General features: G+C 36.6%; 1 protein-coding gene and 1 long non-coding RNA gene across 3 annotated transcripts in view; one reads left to right on the plus strand and one right to left on the minus strand.

The window, feature by feature from the left end:
• Positions 1–7,829, minus strand: LOC112996577 (uncharacterized). Its single transcript, XR_003262496.2, has 3 exons — positions 7,669–7,829; positions 4,926–4,965; positions 1–4,540 (listed from the first exon to the last, which is right to left on the minus strand). It is a non-coding gene; the product is annotated as an uncharacterized LOC112996577 (long non-coding RNA).
• Positions 7,818–21,675, plus strand: part of MANEA (mannosidase endo-alpha) — a 22,626-nt gene continuing 8,768 nt past the window's right edge. The window contains exons 1-4 of one of the 2 annotated variants that reach the window (XM_026122104.2): positions 7,895–8,041; positions 8,537–8,649; positions 13,168–13,760; positions 17,369–17,478. In XM_026122104.2, the coding sequence (XP_025977889.1) occupies positions 13,211–13,760; positions 17,369–17,478 (660 nt within the window). In that variant the 5' untranslated portion in view covers positions 7,895–8,041; positions 8,537–8,649; positions 13,168–13,210. Of the gene's footprint in view, positions 8,042–8,536; positions 8,650–13,167; positions 13,761–17,368; positions 17,479–21,675 lie in introns of both variants that reach the window. The other variant, XM_026122105.2, reaches the window with a different exon arrangement.

Raw genomic sequence — 21,675 nt, forward strand, 5'->3', positions numbered from 1 at the left:
TACCATATCATTAGGCAGGACTAACCATCTATAAAAGAGAAAAATCAGTAAGTAACTATAAAATTATTTTCAAATCATCTTCCATACTATGAACTATATTTTGATTAACCTCTTGGCTCACATAGCTGATTTTTAAGAAGTGGGTGGAAACCAAGTCATACAATAACTCTTAAGATTGGGCTCAAGACTGGCCAGTACTTCTGGATGTTTCATTGCACACACTACAGAAAGCTTTTCTTCCCAGAAGGAGGACACTCTCTGTTCCTAGCAAAACCAAGGGTCAGGGAGCAGCAATGGCCAGCTGACCCTAAGGAATGGAGGGCCGTGAGCTGGCAGGGGCCTCACCAACCAGGGCTCAGTCCTACAGGACCCAAGCAAGGCAAGCAGCATAGACCCAGAGACAACAGCCAGGTTCAACCAAGAGCTGAGCTTCCCAGGCAAGTTCGTGGTGATAAGATAGGTCCAAGGTCAAGCTAGAAGATCAATCCACAGGTCAGAATCAGAATCAGATGCAGTGATTGCCAGACAGGTCCATGGTGATAAGGCTGGACCAAGGTCAGGCTGGGAACTTAGCCTGCAGGTTAAAGTCCAGATCAGCAGGGCATGCGGCTGGGCAAGGCTGTGGCAGAGCTGGAGCCCAGCACCACTACGGCATTGCTGGGCAGGAACTGACAGCCCTGGACTGGGCTGAAATGGGGTCCTGGGCCATGGCAGGGTTGGGTGGAGGCCCCAGATGAGGCTGGTCAGGGCCAATGAGGCCTAGTGCTGCCTGCAGGGCCTGATATCAAGTCATCTACATATTTCCAACTAAGAACCAACTGGCATGTCACCTCTTGATGATACTGCTCTAAGAGAATAAACTAGAAATAACCACACACCTGACTTTTGCATTTGTTTTAGAAGAATGTAAATGTAGACAAAATCCATGCTCTAAATTGAAGCTGGTAGCAAAACACCAATATTCATCTACCTTCTCTGTAATCATCTATACTTTCTATCATACCCTCTACAAATGATTTTCCCCTAACGGATCTGCAATGCCACTAATGCCCACCCTCAGACCAATTTATTTTGCAGCTCTTACAAGAAGCTAGCCAATTAAAAAATTAAAACCTACTTTTCAGTCTGTTCTTTGGTAATACCAATACTATAATCAACAGTAAGAAAGGATCGTCATTAATCTGTTATGACTAACTCCCTCACTTCTATGTTATAACTGCATTAAATCATGCTTGAGGAGTTTGTAGGCCCCTCAGGATAGGCAATATCTCTTTTTATCTATTCTGAGAAGCAGTTTCATGCATAAGAAATAAATTATTGTTGCTATTATTATGGAAGCACTGACCAATAGAGAATCATGCTCCCTCAATAATCTAATGCCAAAAAATTGTTAGTGATTGTAATAATGAAAACTGCAGTGCTTGATGATTTGCCAGCTCAGTAAGGTTTCCTTTTTTGTTGGTGGTAAATCAGCTGCCAAGTTTATCTACAGTCTCAAGTGCAACAATAACCACATGAAGTTTATCCCCCTCTCATCACGTAAAACAATAAGATCTTCAAATTAATTAGACTTGCCTTCGTGATGCAGACGGTTTTAACTGCATAATTAAAGAAATTACTGTACTCACTTGGCAACCATCCAGGCATTAATGCTGCACAATACAGTGCATACAGATATTTTTGTGAACTGATATTCCCTCTTGCTGTATCCTTGACTCCATGATCTTGCTTTGCTGCTCCATATTTTAACAACATTCCAAAATCAGACACCCCCCCCCAATACAGAAAAAATATTTTTTAGGTAGGCTAGGTCTTCAGCTGCAGTTTGTGTAAAAAATGGCTAAAAGAACAATAAGGATTCTATTTTGGTCACATAAAACGAACATTTTATACATCACGTTTACATCCACAGTTATATGCAGATGGAATCAGTGTTGTTTTATAGAAAAACATGCAATAAAAATGATAACAGTCCTCTTATTCAATGTTTGTGAGCTAAAACTAACTGGGATGGAAGGCAGTATATGATGGAATCAGGAATATTTTTAACGCAAATACATCTTTTCATATGAGTAAAATCTATGCTTCATAGTTATCCCACTATTGGAAGTACATGTGTCACCTTATTTCCTCCTGTCTCTCTGTGACTCCTTCAATGCTAGCATTTTTGAAAGTGCAGACTGATTTGGCAGAATATATGTTTCTCTGAGACCGTCTATCATTATAGCTACACTACTATTATTAGGCTGTGCAGTGCTCTTCAGAGGTTTAAGACACTGCAGACCTTGGATTTACTTTGAGCCAATATCTATGCTTAATGTCAACAAATTTAAACTTTGTTACATATGCTTACTGCTAATGAGACAAATAATTACCTCAACCAGCAAACTTTTTTTTTTTAATAATTTCATTGCTGTTTATTCAATTGTAGTTAATCATGTACCCAGTGGTCAAAAGGAAAACATAGCAGACCTTGTACGATAGTTATATGTCTTTAGATTAAACTTATTAGTCCTTCATTTATTCCTAAAAAAATGCTAGTAAAAAGTTGGAGTTGCAAACATAGCATATTGTTTTATACCAGTATATTTTCACCACTGAGATACCATAACAATAAGTCATGTTAATTATACTATTCATGTGTATAACAACAAAAATAAATCTGCTCAGAAATAGCCTCAGAAATTAACACTTGGTCCCTTTGAACCTCACACTTTTGAACACTGGCAGTAGTCTAACTCTGCAATAGGTTATGTGATCTCCATCTTCTTTGGTTTCCTTACAAGACTAGAAGAAATTATTTTATCCTATGTAGCTATCCTGACCGCAAATCAAAATCACTAACCATAGCCTGCTTTATCTTGAGAAACTTAACCGGGACTCTGAAGTGAAGCCTCCTAAAACTGTAAGAATACAGCCTGTTCTGACATACAGTAAAGGCAATCTATGCATGCCATACACACTGACATGTATAATACCTAACATGTCAATAAGAATAATATTTAATTCCTGTGAAAGTTTGTATGTATTAATGCATGACTGGTAACTGAAAATGCTTGATTACTCTTAGAAGTGGGATGATATACTATTAAGATAATTTATTTTCTCCATTAATACTAAATCAATTAAAGATGGTTAGATGGTACTGGAACACTTTGAATCCAAATCGATATGTTTTTAAAGAGTACCCATAGACTAAGTTTGTCTAGGCAAATTCATGTATTTCTTAAATGCTCCCTTCTTTTGGCTCCTTTTCTTGCCAACACTATCTATCTCAGATATTTTTAAACCATATCTCACCCTTGCATCTAAATATTTCAATCCTTATGTCATGTTCCTTTGAACAACTGTATCTTCTGCTGAAACTGATTTAAAAAATCAGTGCATAAGACTACCTACGCTGAATTACATTTTCTGCCAGTAGAAGAAAACATCATTGTCTCATCACAGTTCACTTAATCCAAGAGGCAGCACAAAAGAGGCTTCTAATTTCTGAAAGGAGATGAGACTCCAAATCAAATACATCCACAGATTGATAACTATTCCAAGGAAAATTTTGAAAACAATATGTAAAAGTTCTCCTTATACTTCTTTGTATTGGCAGAGGGAAAAATAGGGTTTTTTTTTTCCTTAGAATTTTATGTAACTTTGCTTCTAATAAGAAAGTACTAGAAAAAGTTAAGTTTGCTAACTGGCTACATCTCTCCAGAAAAGGTCTTAACACTTCATAACAAATGAAAGAAAGAAAAAGCAAAGCTAAACACATGCTAGCATAACCTAAGTGCAACATATTTTCTGCATTCATTGTCCATCAATGGGGCAACCTTCATTCAAACCCAATATATACAACAGCACACACGGTTCAATACACTTGTTAGGCACTCCTGTATTAACAATGTATACAATGTTTTCACATTGTAAAATTATGTGCTATATTACTCTGTGTAAGTAAAAGGAATTTCTACTCACATCAATATATACATTGCCTAGACATAAAAAAAGTAAATGGAACATTCTGAGGTGAGTACGGTACATTTCCAATGGCTAGAATTCTTATCTTTTTCTAGTTCATCCTGTTTTTATGATTTTTACAACACAAGGGAAAATAACATGCAAACCCACTGTTTCTACAGAGAAACGCTGATTTTCTAGATTTGAAGTTGAATTTAAATTCTGACATAATTTGTATATGCATAAAATGGTTTCATTGCTGAAAGGCTGGAACAAATCTCTAAAATATACAACAGATTACTGAACCATTCAATACATCCAGGGATTAGTTTCACAACAGAAAAAGAATATGACCTTTAATAAGACTTGCTTATATTCACAGCTCGAAGATTTACAGTCGTCCATGGTATCCACTCAGATAATGCAGCTGGGTACTGTTGAAATCTCCATAATCAAAGTTTTCATTGTTCTAAACAATTCATGCATTCAGTCTTCACTGTAGCAAAATTAACTTTCCAAACTTGTAACAAGCAAGAAACAGAACAGAGCCATCCAAGCCAAAAACCAAGATGTTACAGTATTTCTGCTGCTGTTGAAAATTTCAATAGAGTGAAAAATAGATCAGTATTATGCAACTTTTTATGGCACAAAAGCAAGTTAAACTTTAGCTTCTGCAAACGAAAATGTGGGAAGCAGGCCCTACAGAGAAAGATTCAAAGGAGGTGGCTACAGATCATAAAAAGTAGTAGAGACCCATGAAACTTGGCAAACAAGGAGCTCTGGGGTAAGAATGAGGCACAGAATAAAGATATTTTTTTCTCTCTCATGTCCAGAGGGATTCTGTTTTATCAAATGCTTACTAAGAAAAGACTTGGGTTAAAAATAAAGCATCAGCATTTGAGCATTGATTCTACATTTTTAGTATCAAGAAGAAAAAGAATGAAAAGGGGTAAGAAAAAGAGAGATGTACATACCATGTTCAAGGCAGGATTCTCTCTAGGAGTAGTTTCCAATCTGGAAATATAATTCAGAATTAAATTCCAGTATTAGATTCATTTTCATATTCTTCAGAAATTCAAAACTTCATTTGTGCTGTCATTAAATGAACTATGACGGGACAACGAGGTTTCCAGCTACTGGCTTCTCACCTGATTGTTCTCCTGAAGGGCAACTATTTTTCATAATTATTTCTGACTATTAAATGTCTGCTAAGTATTCTAGGACAAAAAGTGGATATAGTAAGGAAAGGTATGAATAAGGAAGTGTAAGCAGGAGAGAGACTCATAATTTTGACACAGATAATGAGAATGAATGGAAAGAAATGACAATAAAAAAGTGTTCTTTATTCTTTTCAAGCACAGGCTATTTATTCTTTTGTGTTTATTCTGAAGCCAGAACACTCTATTACAGCTATTATATCCATAAATAAAGACTAAGTGAGAAGATAGAGAATATAATGGAGGAAAAATCATGGAAGCTGCAAGAGAGAAAAATATACACTGAAGGCAGGCTAGGGAAAGGTACACCTTAGTTTAACATAGAAAAATGATAAGTGTAAGACCAAGAAAATAAAAAAGACGTAATATAAGAAATTAAAAAAGAAAGTTACCTGATAATATTACACTACCATCACATTCACCTCCTCTCTCCCACCTAACCTTAAACTGAATATAACCATCTAATTCCCTTATTGTGCAGAAAGAATGGCTTAGAGAAAATTGTGCAATATAAGGGTTTAGGGCTTTTTTAATCTTAGTCAGTAGATTCAGTCTTTTCAGCAAAAAAGAAAAACAGACATAACAGAACTATGTTAGAACAACAAATATGTTTTTTTCTCTGATGAGATACATATGTTGTCTCCTTCGTGAGTATTTCCTAACAAGTAATTTTTCATCCTGTAAACACGTACACTTAACGGAACATGCACAAACGAAGCTTCAGATTTACTTCTTCCACTCTGAAGCCTTCTGACTACTTTATTTTCAAACAAATTTTGTTAGTTTTAATAACAGTTCTTCCCCACTGTAAGGAGAAAGTGAAAATTGAAGTTATGCCCTCTATAAAATACAAGTAAAGACGAAGAAAGAAAAAAGGGAAGAAAGGAAGCAAGAAATAGATACAAAAAGCACTAAAAGAAAAAAATTTATGAGACTGTGGGACAATGATATAGATGTCAAATGTTCAAGTTAGGACTGCAGTCTATTCAGATGCAAACTCACTTTTTATTAAAGCATGATATTTCTGAATCACTTACAATGTATTCCTTGCTAATCAGATTATTCAGATATTCACAGAAATACTAAAAATAAACATTACTGCTAATGTATTTCCCATCAGAGCATTCAGATAGCATAAAAAATATCATGCAACAGTTTCGTCTATCGATTTTCTCAGAATTCAAACAGAACCACAAGAGCTGTTAAATTTATTTGTTTAGCTTGTTTATGCCTATACTGCAAGACACTCATTCTAAGTCTTAAACATAGTAGCTGATATACTGCCTCTGCTGAAATCAATGAAAACTTTGCTATTGTTTTCAATGAAAAAGCAATTCCAGTCACTCTGTGGAACACTATCTATTCTGTTTCTCTCGGGGCTTAGAGGGGTTCTTACAAAATCATGCAAATTGCACCACAGGGATCCAACTTATAGTCATTTTTTATAATACAAATGGGAAGAAATGTTTTCGTTCGATAGGAAAACCACACTGTTTATCTAGTGGAACAATTTGTATCAAGCCAATTTGAAGTGCTCTTCAACAAGTGTTCTTCTTGACACACTTCTATCATTAGCGTGGAAAATGGGTATACATTTTTTCACTGATTTGGATACTAATCTCACTATGGCAAGATGGCAGCTGTCAACTATTCATAGCCCATTTTCACCGTTTTGGAAAAAATAAAGACTAAAGCACAACTGAAACAGCAGTATATGAAACACACACAAAAACAATTTTATATTGCTGCAATTATGTAATTACAAAATGATTGTATAATAGGGTAAGTATTCATCCTACTCCTATCCATAGATTTTTTTTTCAATTTATTTCCATAGAGCTGACATCTAAAGGCAGGTGAGCACCAATGCAGGGAGTGCCTCAATGCAGTACAAATGCCTTATTCCACAGCAAAATGTAATCTACATTGCTAGAGGTGACACCCCTTTTACATAGTATAGTCCCTTGTTCACACATTTAAGCCACAGGCTTTATCCAGCCCTCACCATGGAAAAAGTTCTTCCCTCACTGAAAAAATAAACAATGATCCAGGAAAGAATTTTAACAAATGTCTTCAGTTTTTTGGGGGGCGAAAGGCAATTTCAAAACTCAAAATGGTCTAATATGTCGCTATTCACTTCCCTTCCTCACAATAAAATGTCACAGGCACCCAGTGGGCACCTAGCTGTTCATTGACAAGTAACAGTTTTATAAAAAGGTAAGATCCTGGCCTAAACTACCAGCTCTTATTTTTGAGAAATACTGCTTTTGGTAGGTCCAAAAGCTAGGCTTCCTCTAAATAACCTACACCGAAGCCTCACAACCGCACGCTTGGCTGACCATCAAAATCTCCAAAACCGCGTGCAGTGCAGAAACACCGCGGTGGTAATGCTGGATTAATTGGGCATCAGCTGGTACTTCGACTGCCTGATTAATTACTTCCCTACATCGCCCCACGCCGTTAAGTCGGCGTATGCAGCCCTCGGCCAGCATGTCCATACCCCGACACGGCAGCGCGATCAGCGAGGCCTAGGCAGATGTGAGGGTGCGGGCTCCGCCGCCATTTTGCACTGACGCGGGACCGCGCGGAGAGCAGACGCGTTCCCCGCCCCCGCCGGCTCCCGCAGCCCGGGCACGACGCGGACCCGCGCTGCGTCGCCGGCTGCCGCCGCGCATGCGCGGCCCCGTGGGCATGCGCATGGGGCAGCCTCGCCCGAGCGGAGCGGAGTGGAGCGCGCCGCGGAGGTGCGGGCCTTCCCCGCCCGTCGTGGCCGCTGGGGCGCTGCCGCTCCCGCTCCCGCTCCCGCTCCCGCTCCGCCGAGCTCCTCCCCGCTTCGTGCTGCGGCCGGCAGGCAGCGCCGCTGCTTCGGGCGGGTGAGTAGCGGGAGCGGCCCCTGGGGCACCTGCCCTGACTGCATGCCGGCCCTCCCCGGGGCGCTGGGCCCCGCCTCCCGCGGGGGCAGCCCTGCGCTCTCCAGGGGACGGGGCGTGTGCGGGGAGGCGGAGGGAAGGCGCCCCCCACCCCAGCCGCAGCCGTTGGTGGGGGCGTCCCGCGCGCCACGGACGGGGCGCGATGGCGCAGCCGGGGTGATGGCCGTGGCCGGGAGGCTGCTGTCGGTCGGAGTGGCCGGGGGGCTCCCGGGAGCGGCCCTGTCCCGCTCCGGTGGGGCTGGTCACCGCGCCCCTCACCCGCAGCAGGTGCCCTGCTCCTGGCGGGGGGGCTGGTGCTTCGCTATAGACTCAGATGCTTAAAAAAGTGTGGGCGCTGGTGGTTCGGGTGGCTTCCGTGGGGAAGGGGAGCCGCGCGGAGAACTGCCTACGCCCCCTCTGCGTTGCTTTGAACTCTCTTTGAACCGTTCTCCTCCGCAGCTACCTGTTCGGGAGGTCGTGAGCTCCCCCGCGAAGCAGGTCTGCACCTAGTGCCAGGTGAAGAAGCAGTGTGCAGTTTGCTTTTTTCATGGTCCAGAAGTGCACAAAGTTAGGTGTGTACTCAAATGTCTCTCCAAGCAAGAGAGCTCTTTGTGTTGAAATGAAATGCCCTTACATATTAATAGCTTATTGCAGTTGCTCTTGAGTTTGCTTGATACTGGTTACGCAGGTATATTTTGGTGGTTTGAAGTTAGAAGATTATGGCTCTCTGAATGTATAACTATCAGCAAAGTATTAACTCTGATCTTATTATTACATACATTCAACTCATTTCACTTAATGAGAATAGTCATGTTGTTAAAGTTAATGCTCAAGACTACCTTATCACATTTGAAAGAAAATGCAGCAAGATAGGTCTTTTTCCTTCTTGCTACTATCTTTCTTGAATTCAAATCAGGTTAGCAGAAAGCAATGTTCTGTGTTTTGTGTATAATATAAAATTATCTGTGTTAGAATGGTCAGAAGTCAAATACCTCTTTCTAATTTGGGTGGATCAAAAAGAAACTTTATATTACTGGAAATGCTTAAAAACATAGTTTTTTTTTTTCATATAGTAGACATAGTTATAAAATATCTGCTTGCCATATAATGTCTTCTTTTATATTTAATGACTTAAGAACTTCTCTTAAAGTCTGTAGAAAAGACTTTTTCTATACTGACATAAGTTTTTTGAGAAGTTTCCTAGTTGTTGTAGTACTAGAAACACTCCCAAAATTGTCTCAAGGAAGAGGACTCTGGCCCTGTTGCTTTTTATTATTTGTTTTTTTCAGACCAGAATGTATTACATAAATCTGGTGGTCTGGAGAGGCTGATCAGCCCTCAAGGAAGTTTACTAAATGTCACCTACTCAGGCACTTGAGAACATAAATAGTGTTTTCAAGAGCATTGCTGCGTCATAGCTCCAGAGTACAGCCTAGGATCAAGGATAGCAGGTTTTCCAAACACTAAGGACTTTGAAGGCCTAGAAGCTTCAGCTCTGACCAAATCTAATCTGTCATTTCAGAGTTTTCAAGTTCTTCCAGCTTGAAAATCTTAGAAGCTAAGCTTACAATCCTAGCTGAGAAGCTTTGATACCTGCCATGGGTTTACCAGCCTTAGTGACTTGGATGACCCTTGCTTGCTTTTGTGTTGTGCTTTCATTTGGCCCATTTAAGTAGCATTACAATGAAGAAACCTATAGTATTTGCTGGTTCTTACAAAAATAAATGCACCTGTTTTATCTGGAAATACTTCCTTCTCATTGCATGTTTTTCTTGTGGGATCAATACTACTAAAAAAAATACATGGTAATGAGTTCAGACTTAAATTAGCATATGACGAAAATGATCTGGAGTAACTAAACTGTTTCTTCTGTCTGATCAAAGAAACGTCCTTATTTTGGGAAAAGTGATAGGGATGTTCTCTTATATTTTGGTGATTTAAACTAAATGGTTCTTTATTCTTGACCTGTTAAAGATTTTGTTGTTGTTCTTTTAAAATGAGTTCTGAAGCCAAGAGAAAGAGCTTGAACTATTTACACACACAATTTTTGGCTCAATTGTTGGTACACTAATAGGGGCTGACAAACTTGAGTTAGAATCCAAAAGGTAATACTAGTTATCAAGTCATGGTATGAGCTAGAGTAACTGTGTGTGAGCTCTTAACCTGCATAAAGCTGAAGAAATTCAAGCCAACTCATTCCTAATGAAGATGGGAACTGCTTTTAGATCCAGCTCCTCAGTGACTTATGCCCAAGGACAGATATGCTTCAGTTAGTTGTTTCACATAGCAGGTTTGCTCAGTCTCTTTCCTTGGTATTACGATTCTGCTGTGGCACTAGTGTTGATGAGCATGATTTGCCTGTTGCTATCTCTAAAGACCATCTCTGAACAAGACTGAATAACATAATGCAAACATGACCAACCTGTAGCTCTTGATTGCAGCTTTTCAGTCTAAGTACCCTGAACTGTATTGTCAGTGAGACTGTCACGGTACAGAAAACCATACATGCATTCAGCATAGAGATCTCTTCTTTGTTTTAGAAATTTTACACTTTGGTGTTGAGCTTCGATATGAGGATTCTAGAGGTTCATAATATGCATGATAGACCAGGCTGTGTCCTTATGCTAGTCAAATTTTTATCCTTGAAATTGAAGACTGCCAATAGAATTAGAACTAGTATATATGCTGCTTGCTTTTAAATATATTTAAATGTTAAATGTGCCATTAGAAACATGTTTATTGAAATAAGAAAATGGAATACTGGGATCAGTTTCCTGATGTTTCAAAAAAGCAGCTTATGACAGTGAAATCTTGATGCAATAGAGGAGGAATCTGATCATTGATATGTGAAGCAAAGAACAAGAAGGAGCAGTTTTTCCAATATAGGATAGGAGAGCATGGATGAAAGACTTCCTGAACATTCTAATTATAGACTGTAATCATTAAGGTCATAAAATCTTTCCAGAGGAGATAAAATAAAAATTGCAGAAGTAACTTCCCACTGGCAAACCTTTATAATGTTTAGTGAAGACCAATAACACTGGTTCAGTTTGAAGAAAACTGAAAAGTGATTTCTACAAATGTGAATTCCCCAAAATGAAATTCTTCATTCTTCAAATGAAGTTGAATTGAAGAAATCTGAAATACACTTATAGGTTTACCTAGGTGAATAACATTGCTATGTTTTAATAATACTAAAAAAAAACACTGATTCTTTAGAAAAGTAAAAATTTCTCTAATCCCAAACTGAGTTAAATGGCTAGGGAAAAAAACGGCTTGATAAACTAGAAAAAAAGGCTGAAGAGGCCAGGAAAAAGAGTAAAAGTAGGTTGAATGTTTTTAGAGTTAGTTATTAAAGAATGGTTTGGAGGAAGTCTGGACTCCAAATACTCTCTTGGACAAAATTCTAATATCTTGTGAGCTATATAAAAAAGAACTCTGCTGTAATTTGAGGGGACTCTAAACTGCTGTGAAATCTGCTGATAAAAACATCTTAAATAATGTGAAGTACTGTAAGCATAAATGTTGTAAAATCATTTGCCCTGACAGTCACTAAGGGTGTGTAAGTTTCACAGTGGAGTTGGGCAAAAGGAACACCTTCATTTTTACCTCTCCTTCAACAGCAATTATGTTGCTAACTCACTTGTTTGCATTAGTGCTGTAATACTCATTCAGCTGGGTCAACTCTCTAACAAAGTAAAAGCAGATTTTTTTAATTTTGATTCTAATTAGGTTTTGTTGTTCTAGTATATGAGTGAAAATGAAAAAAAAAGTGAAAGATGAATATCAGGGCTGGCTAAAGGTAGGCAGCAGAAATGAATGGGTAAGGATTGGAAGTGGAAGCAGTATCATGATATTAATCCAACTCAGGCTTTAGTGTTAAAAAGCTTATTCTAAAATTCCTCATCTAAAATGACCGTTTCCACAGACAACAGTGACAAATATGGTGTTGTGACAGTTGAGCAATAAGATAATGTACTTTAACAGCAGTAATGAACATCAGTAGGAAACTAAAGCAAGATATGTTCCAAGTATATAAAAATGACCTGTGTATACTAAAGTCAGTGATTAAAGTCAGATTTTAAAATTTGGATGTCAGTGACAGAGCTACAGGATCATAGCTGTGCTATCTGTAATGGCTGTTGAATCAGAAATTTATTCCAGGATTTCTCAGTTCTAAGTTTGTCAGTTTTATGCATGGTCTTGTTCCATGTAGTTCAGTGGTGACCTAAAATTCATTTATTTTCCCTTGCTTTCTTGCCTTTAATGTTGAACAGGATCTAAAGTTATAATAGAGTAATCTAGAATTTTTTTTTTATACTGATTTTTCTAACCCCCCACTCCTTCAGTGTTCACATTTTGCTGTACACTGTTCTTGCTTTGAACTTAGTCCTGGAATTCTATATGAAATATTTTGCAGCTATGACATTGTAGTAAAACATTGCCAGCAGCTAACTTGTAGGCTTCCTGGTTGAGGTGCATCTTCAATGCTGTGTTGATCTTTATCTAATACAGAAAACATACTTGAATTTTAGATCTGAAAAGTTGGAAGGCATTATCTTTTAAAGTTTAATTTACCTGACTATCTAGTCAATGAATTGCTTCTCTGAACAAGAGGTGGTTTTTCCGAAGTCAATAAATAGGTTAGTAAATGAACCTGTGTTCTGAATGTAAACTGCACTTTGTTACATTTCATTTTATCCTTTACTCTTGCTTTTCTGCATTATGCTGCTTTCATGGTCACTCTCTTTTGTTCTAGTTATTCTCTGTGCTATTTCTATCAAACTTGTTAAAGTACAGTAATATGTCAGTGTCAGGAAAACAACAAAGTTTAAAAGTAATATGTCATGTAAAATGTGATCCGTCAGTAGTAGAACTTAAGTCCCTAATATATATTCTCAAATGCAGAAGTTTTTGTTCCGTTTTCCTCACTTTAGTCCTTAGAAAAGGCATTAGTTATACAATCAATGTGTAAATATCACATAACTGTCATCATATTATTTCTATTATGTAAAGATTTTATGAAGCATTTCATACTATTGAATTAGATAATAAGAAATCTGACTTTAAAATGTTTATCTTTTGATCAGTTGTGGCCAAAATCCTTCCGTTTGGATTCTGAACTATGACATCATGGCAAGATTTCGCAGAAGAACGTGCATCATTTTATTGCTTTTTATTTTATTTATTTGCTCCATAATGATGGCTTTGAAGACTCTCAGACTTGACAGAGCTGGCTTTGGGGATCCGTTTGGACTTGGTCTGTTGCCTGAACTTCAACAACGAACAGTGTTTTTAGAAAATAAACAGAATTCACTAAATAGGGTTCAAGGAGATACTGTAACACATGTCAATAATTTTCACAGTAGCACAGTCAATACTATGAAAGCATCTATGCCTCCCGTAAACAAGCTGGAAGAAGAGCTGTCTTCTCCTAATTATAACTTTCATGTATTCTATTACAGTTGGTTTGGGAATCCACAGTTTGATGGTAAATATATTCACTGGAACCATCCATTGTTGCCACATTGGGATCCCAAAATTGCAAACAATTATCCCAAAGGAAGGCATAATCCTCCTGAGGACATTGGAGCCAACTTTTATCCTGAACTTGGATCTTACAGTTCCAAAGACCCTTCTGTCATAGAAGCCCACATGAAGCAAATGCGTTCAGCTTCAATTGGTAATAAATGTTTTAGCATGTTTTTCACTTACCCAGTCTTAAATATTTTGAATGAACAGAACTGACTAATTCTTGCACTTTTCTGTGTAATTCTGGCAATGTCTGAAACAAGTGTTTTTGTATTTCTGAGGTTTGACCCTTAACTGAAGCCTAGGCCTTCAAAGCTGCTTCTGATGAGTGTTACAGCACAGCAACTGCAAACTATATTTCTAATCCTTTAGATGCATGTGTTTCATAACTTATACTGTTTAATATTGATAACATGTAGAAAATACAGACGCCATTACTAGAATATATTTTGTCTGTGTATCTTGTCTTTGAAGATGAAAACAAGTTTTAAGAACAGGTTTCAATAAACCATGTTAGCATGGTTATAGAACAGACTGTTCAAACAGGAACGCTTTTTTTCAAATACTTGTGTAACAGTTATGTAGTATCTCTTACCTCAAAGAGCATATAAGTTGTAAAAAAGCTATAATCCTATATTTTATCCAATGTATTCATGGGTGTTCTCATTAGCTATATAAATGTCTAATTCTGACTTTCTTGAACTCAGATAGAATAGTTTGAGTGTGGCTAACTTGTCCACAAGGAACATCTCTGTTTAAATATAGATTGATGTTCCCTTACTTAGATGAGATGGAATATATAAATAAGAGTATTTAATATATTTTTGCTGTCTTTCATTATTGTTGTTGGCTTTTATGGCCCTTTCTATGTCCATCATCTTTAAAATAGGTAGTCATGTATTCTGATAGTTTAACTTTGAGCTGCTTCTATAACTGTACTTGGAACAGCATGACTGGAGCTTATGACATCATTCAAGGTGAGGACTGAGAACTGATGTACTTGTTATATTCCCATTAGTAGTGTTTACTTACGTAGTGTTTACTTCCTGGTGTCCCCTCCTGCCCCCCCTCCCCCTTTTTTTAGCTTAACCTTGATTTTGAATGCGGGTTAATACAAAAGTAGATAATTTCTTAGTCTTGTCAGTAATAAGATAAATCCATTATTAACAGTAGGAACACCAGCAACAGTCAGAAAAGTGGCAGAGAACTCTCAGGAATTAGTTGCCATTAGGCACTTCTCTAGTGCTATCTAAATCAGAAAATAATGTATGACAGTATGATGAAAGCAGAGAGGGCATTTGCAACTTTTGAAGAATCTGTGACAGTTCTAGTACAGTTAATACAATTGTTTAATAAAGCTGAGATGGTGGTAGAAAGGTGCAAAATACTAGGAAAAATGTTTTGCGGATAAAGTTTTTAATACCTGAAGCTGTTACTTTTCCCCTAAAACTCAGCAATATGAATGAGTTCATGCTTCCTGTAGCATACTTTTGTAATGTGTTTACGGATACTTGTCAAAAGTGGATTTTCTTCTGCTGTCAATTTGGACTTTGGTGTGTTTGAATTTGTTCTCTTCAGTTTAGATTGACCAACATTAGTAACTTCTTTTTTTTCTCAGATCACTAATTCTTGTAGAAAATTGACACAATATTTGAAGTATACTTTGCTCAATTTTGGTGTATTGTGAAGTTGACAATGTACAATCCTGTTCCTTCTTTTTGTCTCTTAGCCAGTTTCTAAGCCATGACTGTATTTTACATTCTATCAAAAATAATTTTTCTTCTAGCCTTTTTTGAAAGGCTTTATCAAGGACCTTCCAAAAGGAGAAAAATGTAAGTGATTCTTCCAGCAAATACTGTGTAAAGATCAAAGCCATATGGGAAATTAGAGAAGCAGGAGCCTTTTATCAAGTGCTTCCTTGTATTATTCTTGTATTATTTAGTAACTCTTTCCTTATTTAACTTCCCTAACTTTCAAATACATTGTATTCATCTATTATTCCTCAAATTGCTTAGTTGCTGGTGAGACTTATTTTATCTTCACCACCCTGTTTTGGTGGTACTCCAGTTTGATGTTACTCATTTGTCTTGAATGATGTAGTACACTACTATGTGGTGTGGGTGGTTTGTTTGTATGTTTGTTTTGCCTAGTCCATTTAATTCTTTAGTCTCCTGAAGTAGTCCATTACATTTTACCACAGAGAAGAACATATGTGATGGTTTTGCCTTCTCAGGAAAGGGCCAATGAAAAAAATGTAAATTAGCTTCCCTGAACAACTGTCTCTTTCCCTGCACCCGTTTCCTAATAGCATAGCACTTGTGAAGAGTCTTGGCAGGTGGTACGTTCCAGGTACCTGGAAGAGGGTAACCTGATTGCTGTTGCTGTAGTTCTACTTGTCCTTTACATCTTGCTCATTTGAATTTTTTCCATCCCTTCCTTTCCATCTCTTGTGTAAAGTACAAAAATAACAGGGCTTAATGCAGTAAATTATTGTGTTTTTCTTGTCTACCAGCAGACTGTCTCTTGTGATAGTTCATCTACTGCTTATCTATGGTTCTTTCTGTAATAAAATGATCAGAGAATACGCTGCAGGTAATTGAACTAACCTCCCCTCAGTATAGTGAGTTCAAATCTCTCTGGATATTGAAAGCTGATTGTGTATTCTAATTCATGCTTTCTCATAATTTGGGTTTGCTTTTATAGAGATTATTAGTCAGAAATGTGATATTAGAGTGGGTAGAATTTTTAGAGTATATATTGCCCTATCTCTGTGACCTACTTATGTCTTTGTACTTAAGTTTTTACCTAGGTAAAAACAATCATACTCAACAACAATTCATACTCAATTCAATAACAAACATTTTTTTTTCTGTTTTATCCTCTTCCTGACATTTATCTCATTTTAATTACACACCTAAAAGGTCTTATTTATCTGACAGTTTTATTTTAGAAGGAAAAGTTGTAGCCCTTCTGAAGAGGTACGTGTTCTTTTCTTTCATGGAGGGCATCAGGAAAACTTACAACACATGGGTTTTGAATTTGTTGCCATCTTGTTTGACAGGAACTTACTTAGATTCTTAGATTTTAAATTCCTTAGGTTATTGAGGGTCACACAAGCGTGCTTTTTTTTTTTGGGGGGGGGGGGGGATAATAAATTTAAGAATTAATTTAACTGGAAGTGTGGACCACAGCATAGTGGTTGCTTTTAGCTAGAAGGAAAGTGTGGGATTACCGTCACTGCTTCTAGTACTAAATAGTTGTTTTGTAATAGAGCCATGGGGTATAATGCAGAAATGTAGTGGGAAATAAAGTTTCAGAAAATAATAGCCTCTATCATCACATGTATAGTCCTCATTGTTTGAGTATTTTCTGGACCCTGTGTAATCTGGGTGGTTTTTGCCCATACTGCAGCATTGCTGTAATGCCTTGTTTAGGAGTATTCTCCTCTTGTTACAACCCAGAGATTAGGATGCTTTAGTGAAAAGTGGGAGGGAATGGCTATAAATTTTACTCGTGGGACAGTGAGCGCAGATCTGTTTCCTTCACAGAGGCTCTTACCATCAGTTTATTTTATTAATGAAAAAAAAGTGGAGATGTTGAAAATCTACTCTGAGAATATTGGGATTTCTTAAAGTAATTTGAACTTCTCATTTATGTTAGGTATATTTTTTATGTCAAACTTAATTATAACGCATGATAATATATAAACATTTTATGTTTACATAAAATAATATTTTGAAATTTGCTTTGTATTTTCAGGTGTAATAGCGCTTTCATGGTACCCACCAGGTATGGCTGATGAAAATGGAGAACCAACCGATGATTTGGTGCCTGTAATTTTGGATTTTGCACACAGATACGGTCTAAAGGTAAAGCATTTTTAAGATGCATGGAATAGGATTTACTTAGGAAGGTAAATTTTAACAGTTTACCACATTTCTACTCATGGTGTAGAGCAGGGAGGCTGGTGATGCAATGGTGACTTCCGTGTCTCTCATTGCACTGTACTCTTGGGTTCGTTTTACAAGGAGGCATATGTGCCCTTGAACTGCACTAGATTTTGGTAAGATCTAGGGAACATATCCTTGTAACTAGAATAAATACAGTAATCTGTGTTTTTCTGTTTTGGTTCAGATCTAAGGCTTACAGAATCTAATTTTTTTTCTTTTCTTTTTAGGAAACACTTTAAATTATACAACTTTTTTTTTTTTTTTAAGAGTTCTGGGAGTTGAGGAATATGAGTTATTTGAAAATTAATGCTGAATACTTAACTTCTTACTGACATGTCCTGTATTAAATGTTGTCTTGTGTGTGTGGGGGGGGTTTTTTGCTTTCATTCCACTCTTGAAGCTGTTCTTGGAATTTTTTCATTACTTTAAAATTTAGTGATCATTTACTGTTGATCTGCTGTGCATAAGTACTCACTAGACCACTTGCTCATAATACTATACCAAAGAGCAGTATTACTTCTAAGATTTCACTTATGTGAATACTAATGCTGTTTCAAATTATTAAAATTCATTTTATGCTCAAGTAATATGGCCACTTCTTAGTTTCAAAAAAACCAGAAATATCACTATATCAAGTTCTACCTTAACCAGAATTTTTTTAGTTGACATACCTTTTCACCCTGTCAAACAAAGCCTACCAAGCAAGCAAATAAACACTAATTTTTAGAAGTATGTTTTATTTGATTAGTATTATGACAACTACCTGTAAAATTATTTCAGTACAGTCAGTTTTTTAACATATTAAATTTCAGCATTCAGTAAGTTGTTTCCCTCTCCTTCCCACTGCTTCCCAAAACAGATCAATGTTTATGCTAATACAATGGAAACAAAACTGATTTTCTCTTCAAGAATGATTTTGAAAACAGATTATTTCAGAACAGATATTTTAAAGAGTTGATATAGATCACAGTCAAATGTAAATCAATGTCAGCAGAATTAATGTCCCTTTCTGAGCTATGTTTCAGTAATACGAAAGAATAATACTCGTGTGGAGAAGGCACAAGAATTAACTATTACACCTTCCTGCCTTTCAGTATAAGCTAAGATGTTATGTTCATTCACAGAAGTAGTAAAATATCAAATCCTATGTTCATAATGTTGGCATAATATTTTATAACATGTTACTTTGACACTTCTGAGAAACTGCTAAAATAAAATTGCATACTTTTGTCTCAAAAATCGGGAGAAATAGAACTGTACCTGTCAAGTTAATGAGGGCTCTTCTGCAAGTGTTGCAAATGATGATGCAGTAACCATAAGTAAAATAAGTATAGTGAGATGCAGAATATCTGGTTCTCTTTACTCCCTCTGTCATAGACTTCTCTATCTTCTCTTTGTGCCTTGCTTTCTGCATCCATAGAATGCAAAGAACACTTTTTGTCTGAGACAGGCATGTTACAGAAATGAATAGCTTCTAAGGTACAGCAAAAGTATTACAACAGTCAGATTTGAAGAAAAGGAAGTTATAGAAAAACTTTGTTTTATTGGCTAGATAATGCTTGATTTTCTCAAAGTGCTAAAAGGCTGGATAAAGGAATGAAATTAAAGCTGGAAGTCAAAAGCTTGGTCATCTCTCTTCAAGTCTATACAAGGAAAAGGAAAAAAAGGCAGGCTGGCTCTGCAAGGGACAGAAATCAACACAATATGTGACTGACTTGTTGGAGAAAACCAAGTTATAGGTATCTTACTGCAATCTTACATTAAAGGTAGAAGAATAATAAGAAAGTGAAGCTCAGACTTAATGGCAGTTTTTCTTCTTGCCTGTAGCGAGAAAGATGATTATACTGTTAGGCTTTCTCTTTCTTGTCTAGTGCTGTTAGGTTTTGGGGGGGAGTGTTTTTTTTGAAAGTCTATTCTTCTAAATTTCAGGATCTTTTGTGTTGAGGTATTTGTTTATGAATCTAGATTTTAAGAGAAGGAATTGAGGGAAGGTGGGTTTTTCCCAAATAACGATGCAATGTTTGCATGTTACAATGTGTTGTATTAAAATACACTCTTAAAAATGGTTTGAGATCAGCAGAGAGATGCGAATGCGTACTCTAGACCCCAAAATAACAGTTCAGTTAAGTAGAAAAATTATCAAGCTTTCCAGTTTGAGCTAATATATTTGAAAAATATGAAGCCAACTTCTGTGAATACGTTCTCTAAAGCTTTTTTTAATCTACTCTATGTGGTAAGTGAAGTGGCTTCAAAATGTTTGGTTAAAAAAAGTGAGCATCTTCAAGCACAGTTTGTGAAGGATTAATTGCAACTTTCAGATTAAGGGAAAAAAAATTTGAAGTTAGAGTTTAAATATTGTCTAGATATGTTTTATTTATGATTTTCAGTCTTAAAGTCTAGATCTGCAGCCAAGGTGAATATGTTTTTCTCTCCTAAAAGTTTCCAGGCCTCTAAAATCAGGGGTATTACATACATGCTGTGAATCTTGAGATGATAATAAACATATCTGGGATAATTCTAATACTTGAATTACACTTTAGAGAAATAAAGTTTCTGATATTCTCTTATCTTGTGTTCAGTAATATTTTTAATTGTGGCAGAATTCTAAGAGCTACTAGACTGGAAACTATATTTTGGTCTTAATTGTAAATGTGCAAAATTGCTTCTTTTAAACTTCTGATAAAATAAACTCAGCCCCTTTCAATGTGTAACTTTAAAAACTTTCTGATTATTGTAGTTTAAAGTCAATATTATCCTTTTCTTTTTTCTATTGGTTTAACTAAAGTTACCTTATTTCTTACAATAGCCTGTAACTAGGTAACTTGTCTTTAATTTTGCCAATTGATAGCAAGGCAGCAGCTCTTTTTTTTTTTTTTTTTTAGCAGCGCTGTTAATATAAAATAATTCTTATCAGTTAAAAGTACTTATTCTGAATATTTTTGGTTGATTCTGATCATTTTTTGACAATATGGCCTAAGTAAACATCACTAAACATCATGCTAAATTTCTTTAATACAAATGTATTCACAGATAACTGCAGCTAGAATTATAGATATGATACACAACTTTTCAAGTGAAAATACTGTCTCATGTTATTGATAATTTCAGTAGCATTGTATTTTTTTTAATTCTATGTTATTTCCTGCTTTCTGATTTTTTAAGGCTTTGGGATTTTGTCTGTCTTAATACTATTTAGGTTTTCTTTCATAAATTATGTGTTCAACTACTTTTACTGCTGGTCTCAGAAATGTATACTATCTTGTCGCATCAGCATCCTTGTTGATTTTCAGGGAAAATGAAAGAATCACAAATTCTGAAGTTCTACTAATTCATGCCAAAAGTATGTTGTTCACCAGTTGTTCACTGTTTAGTGTTTATTCTTCTCCCTGAGCAAGCAGCAGGAAAGTAGGAAGACTAAATAAGATACGGAAGTAATTTGGAAACACTATGTATGTGTGAAATGTTGCATATCTCTAAATATTGGGGGGAAAAAATGTATTTTTCTTCATCCAAATTTTCAGTCCATATGATGGCGCTTGCTCTTGCCCAAAAAGAGTTCTTAACATTCAAGTGGGTTTTTTTGTTTGTTTTTATGATACTGGATCACCACTTTTTCTTAATGCTTTCTGGTACAGGCTGTGGCAATTGCAGTATATTTTTCCTGAAAACATTAAAGGAGCCAAGGCAAAATTGAAATAAGCTACCAGGCAAAATACTTGTCATATTCCTGGATTACAGATAGAACTGCTGTTATTGCTTGGAATAATGACTGGAATACAAATATTAAGTATAGATACTACCAGGGATTGTTATCCTTATAATTCCTTATAACCTCATTTCTTATAATGTTTTTGTAAGCATTCTTACACTGTTGAGCGCATGATTACAGTTAAAGGGTAGGACCGTCAACAGCTTAAAAACAACATACAAAATACATTTCCGTTCTATCAAAATAAAGAACGTCTGCTAAATACAAGTCTGATAAAAAGAAATGCCCTGTGATTTGCCTGTTTTTGATATGTTGAAATATGAAAATGCAGTGCTCCTCAACCTTTCACATCGGTCATAGTTAGTTAATCTAGCACTGTATTTTGCTGTAGTTTATATCTAATGGAG

This window comes from Dromaius novaehollandiae, chromosome 3 (genome assembly GCF_036370855.1).
Source record: "Dromaius novaehollandiae isolate bDroNov1 chromosome 3, bDroNov1.hap1, whole genome shotgun sequence".
Lineage (NCBI taxonomy): Eukaryota > Metazoa > Chordata > Aves > Casuariiformes > Dromaiidae > Dromaius > Dromaius novaehollandiae.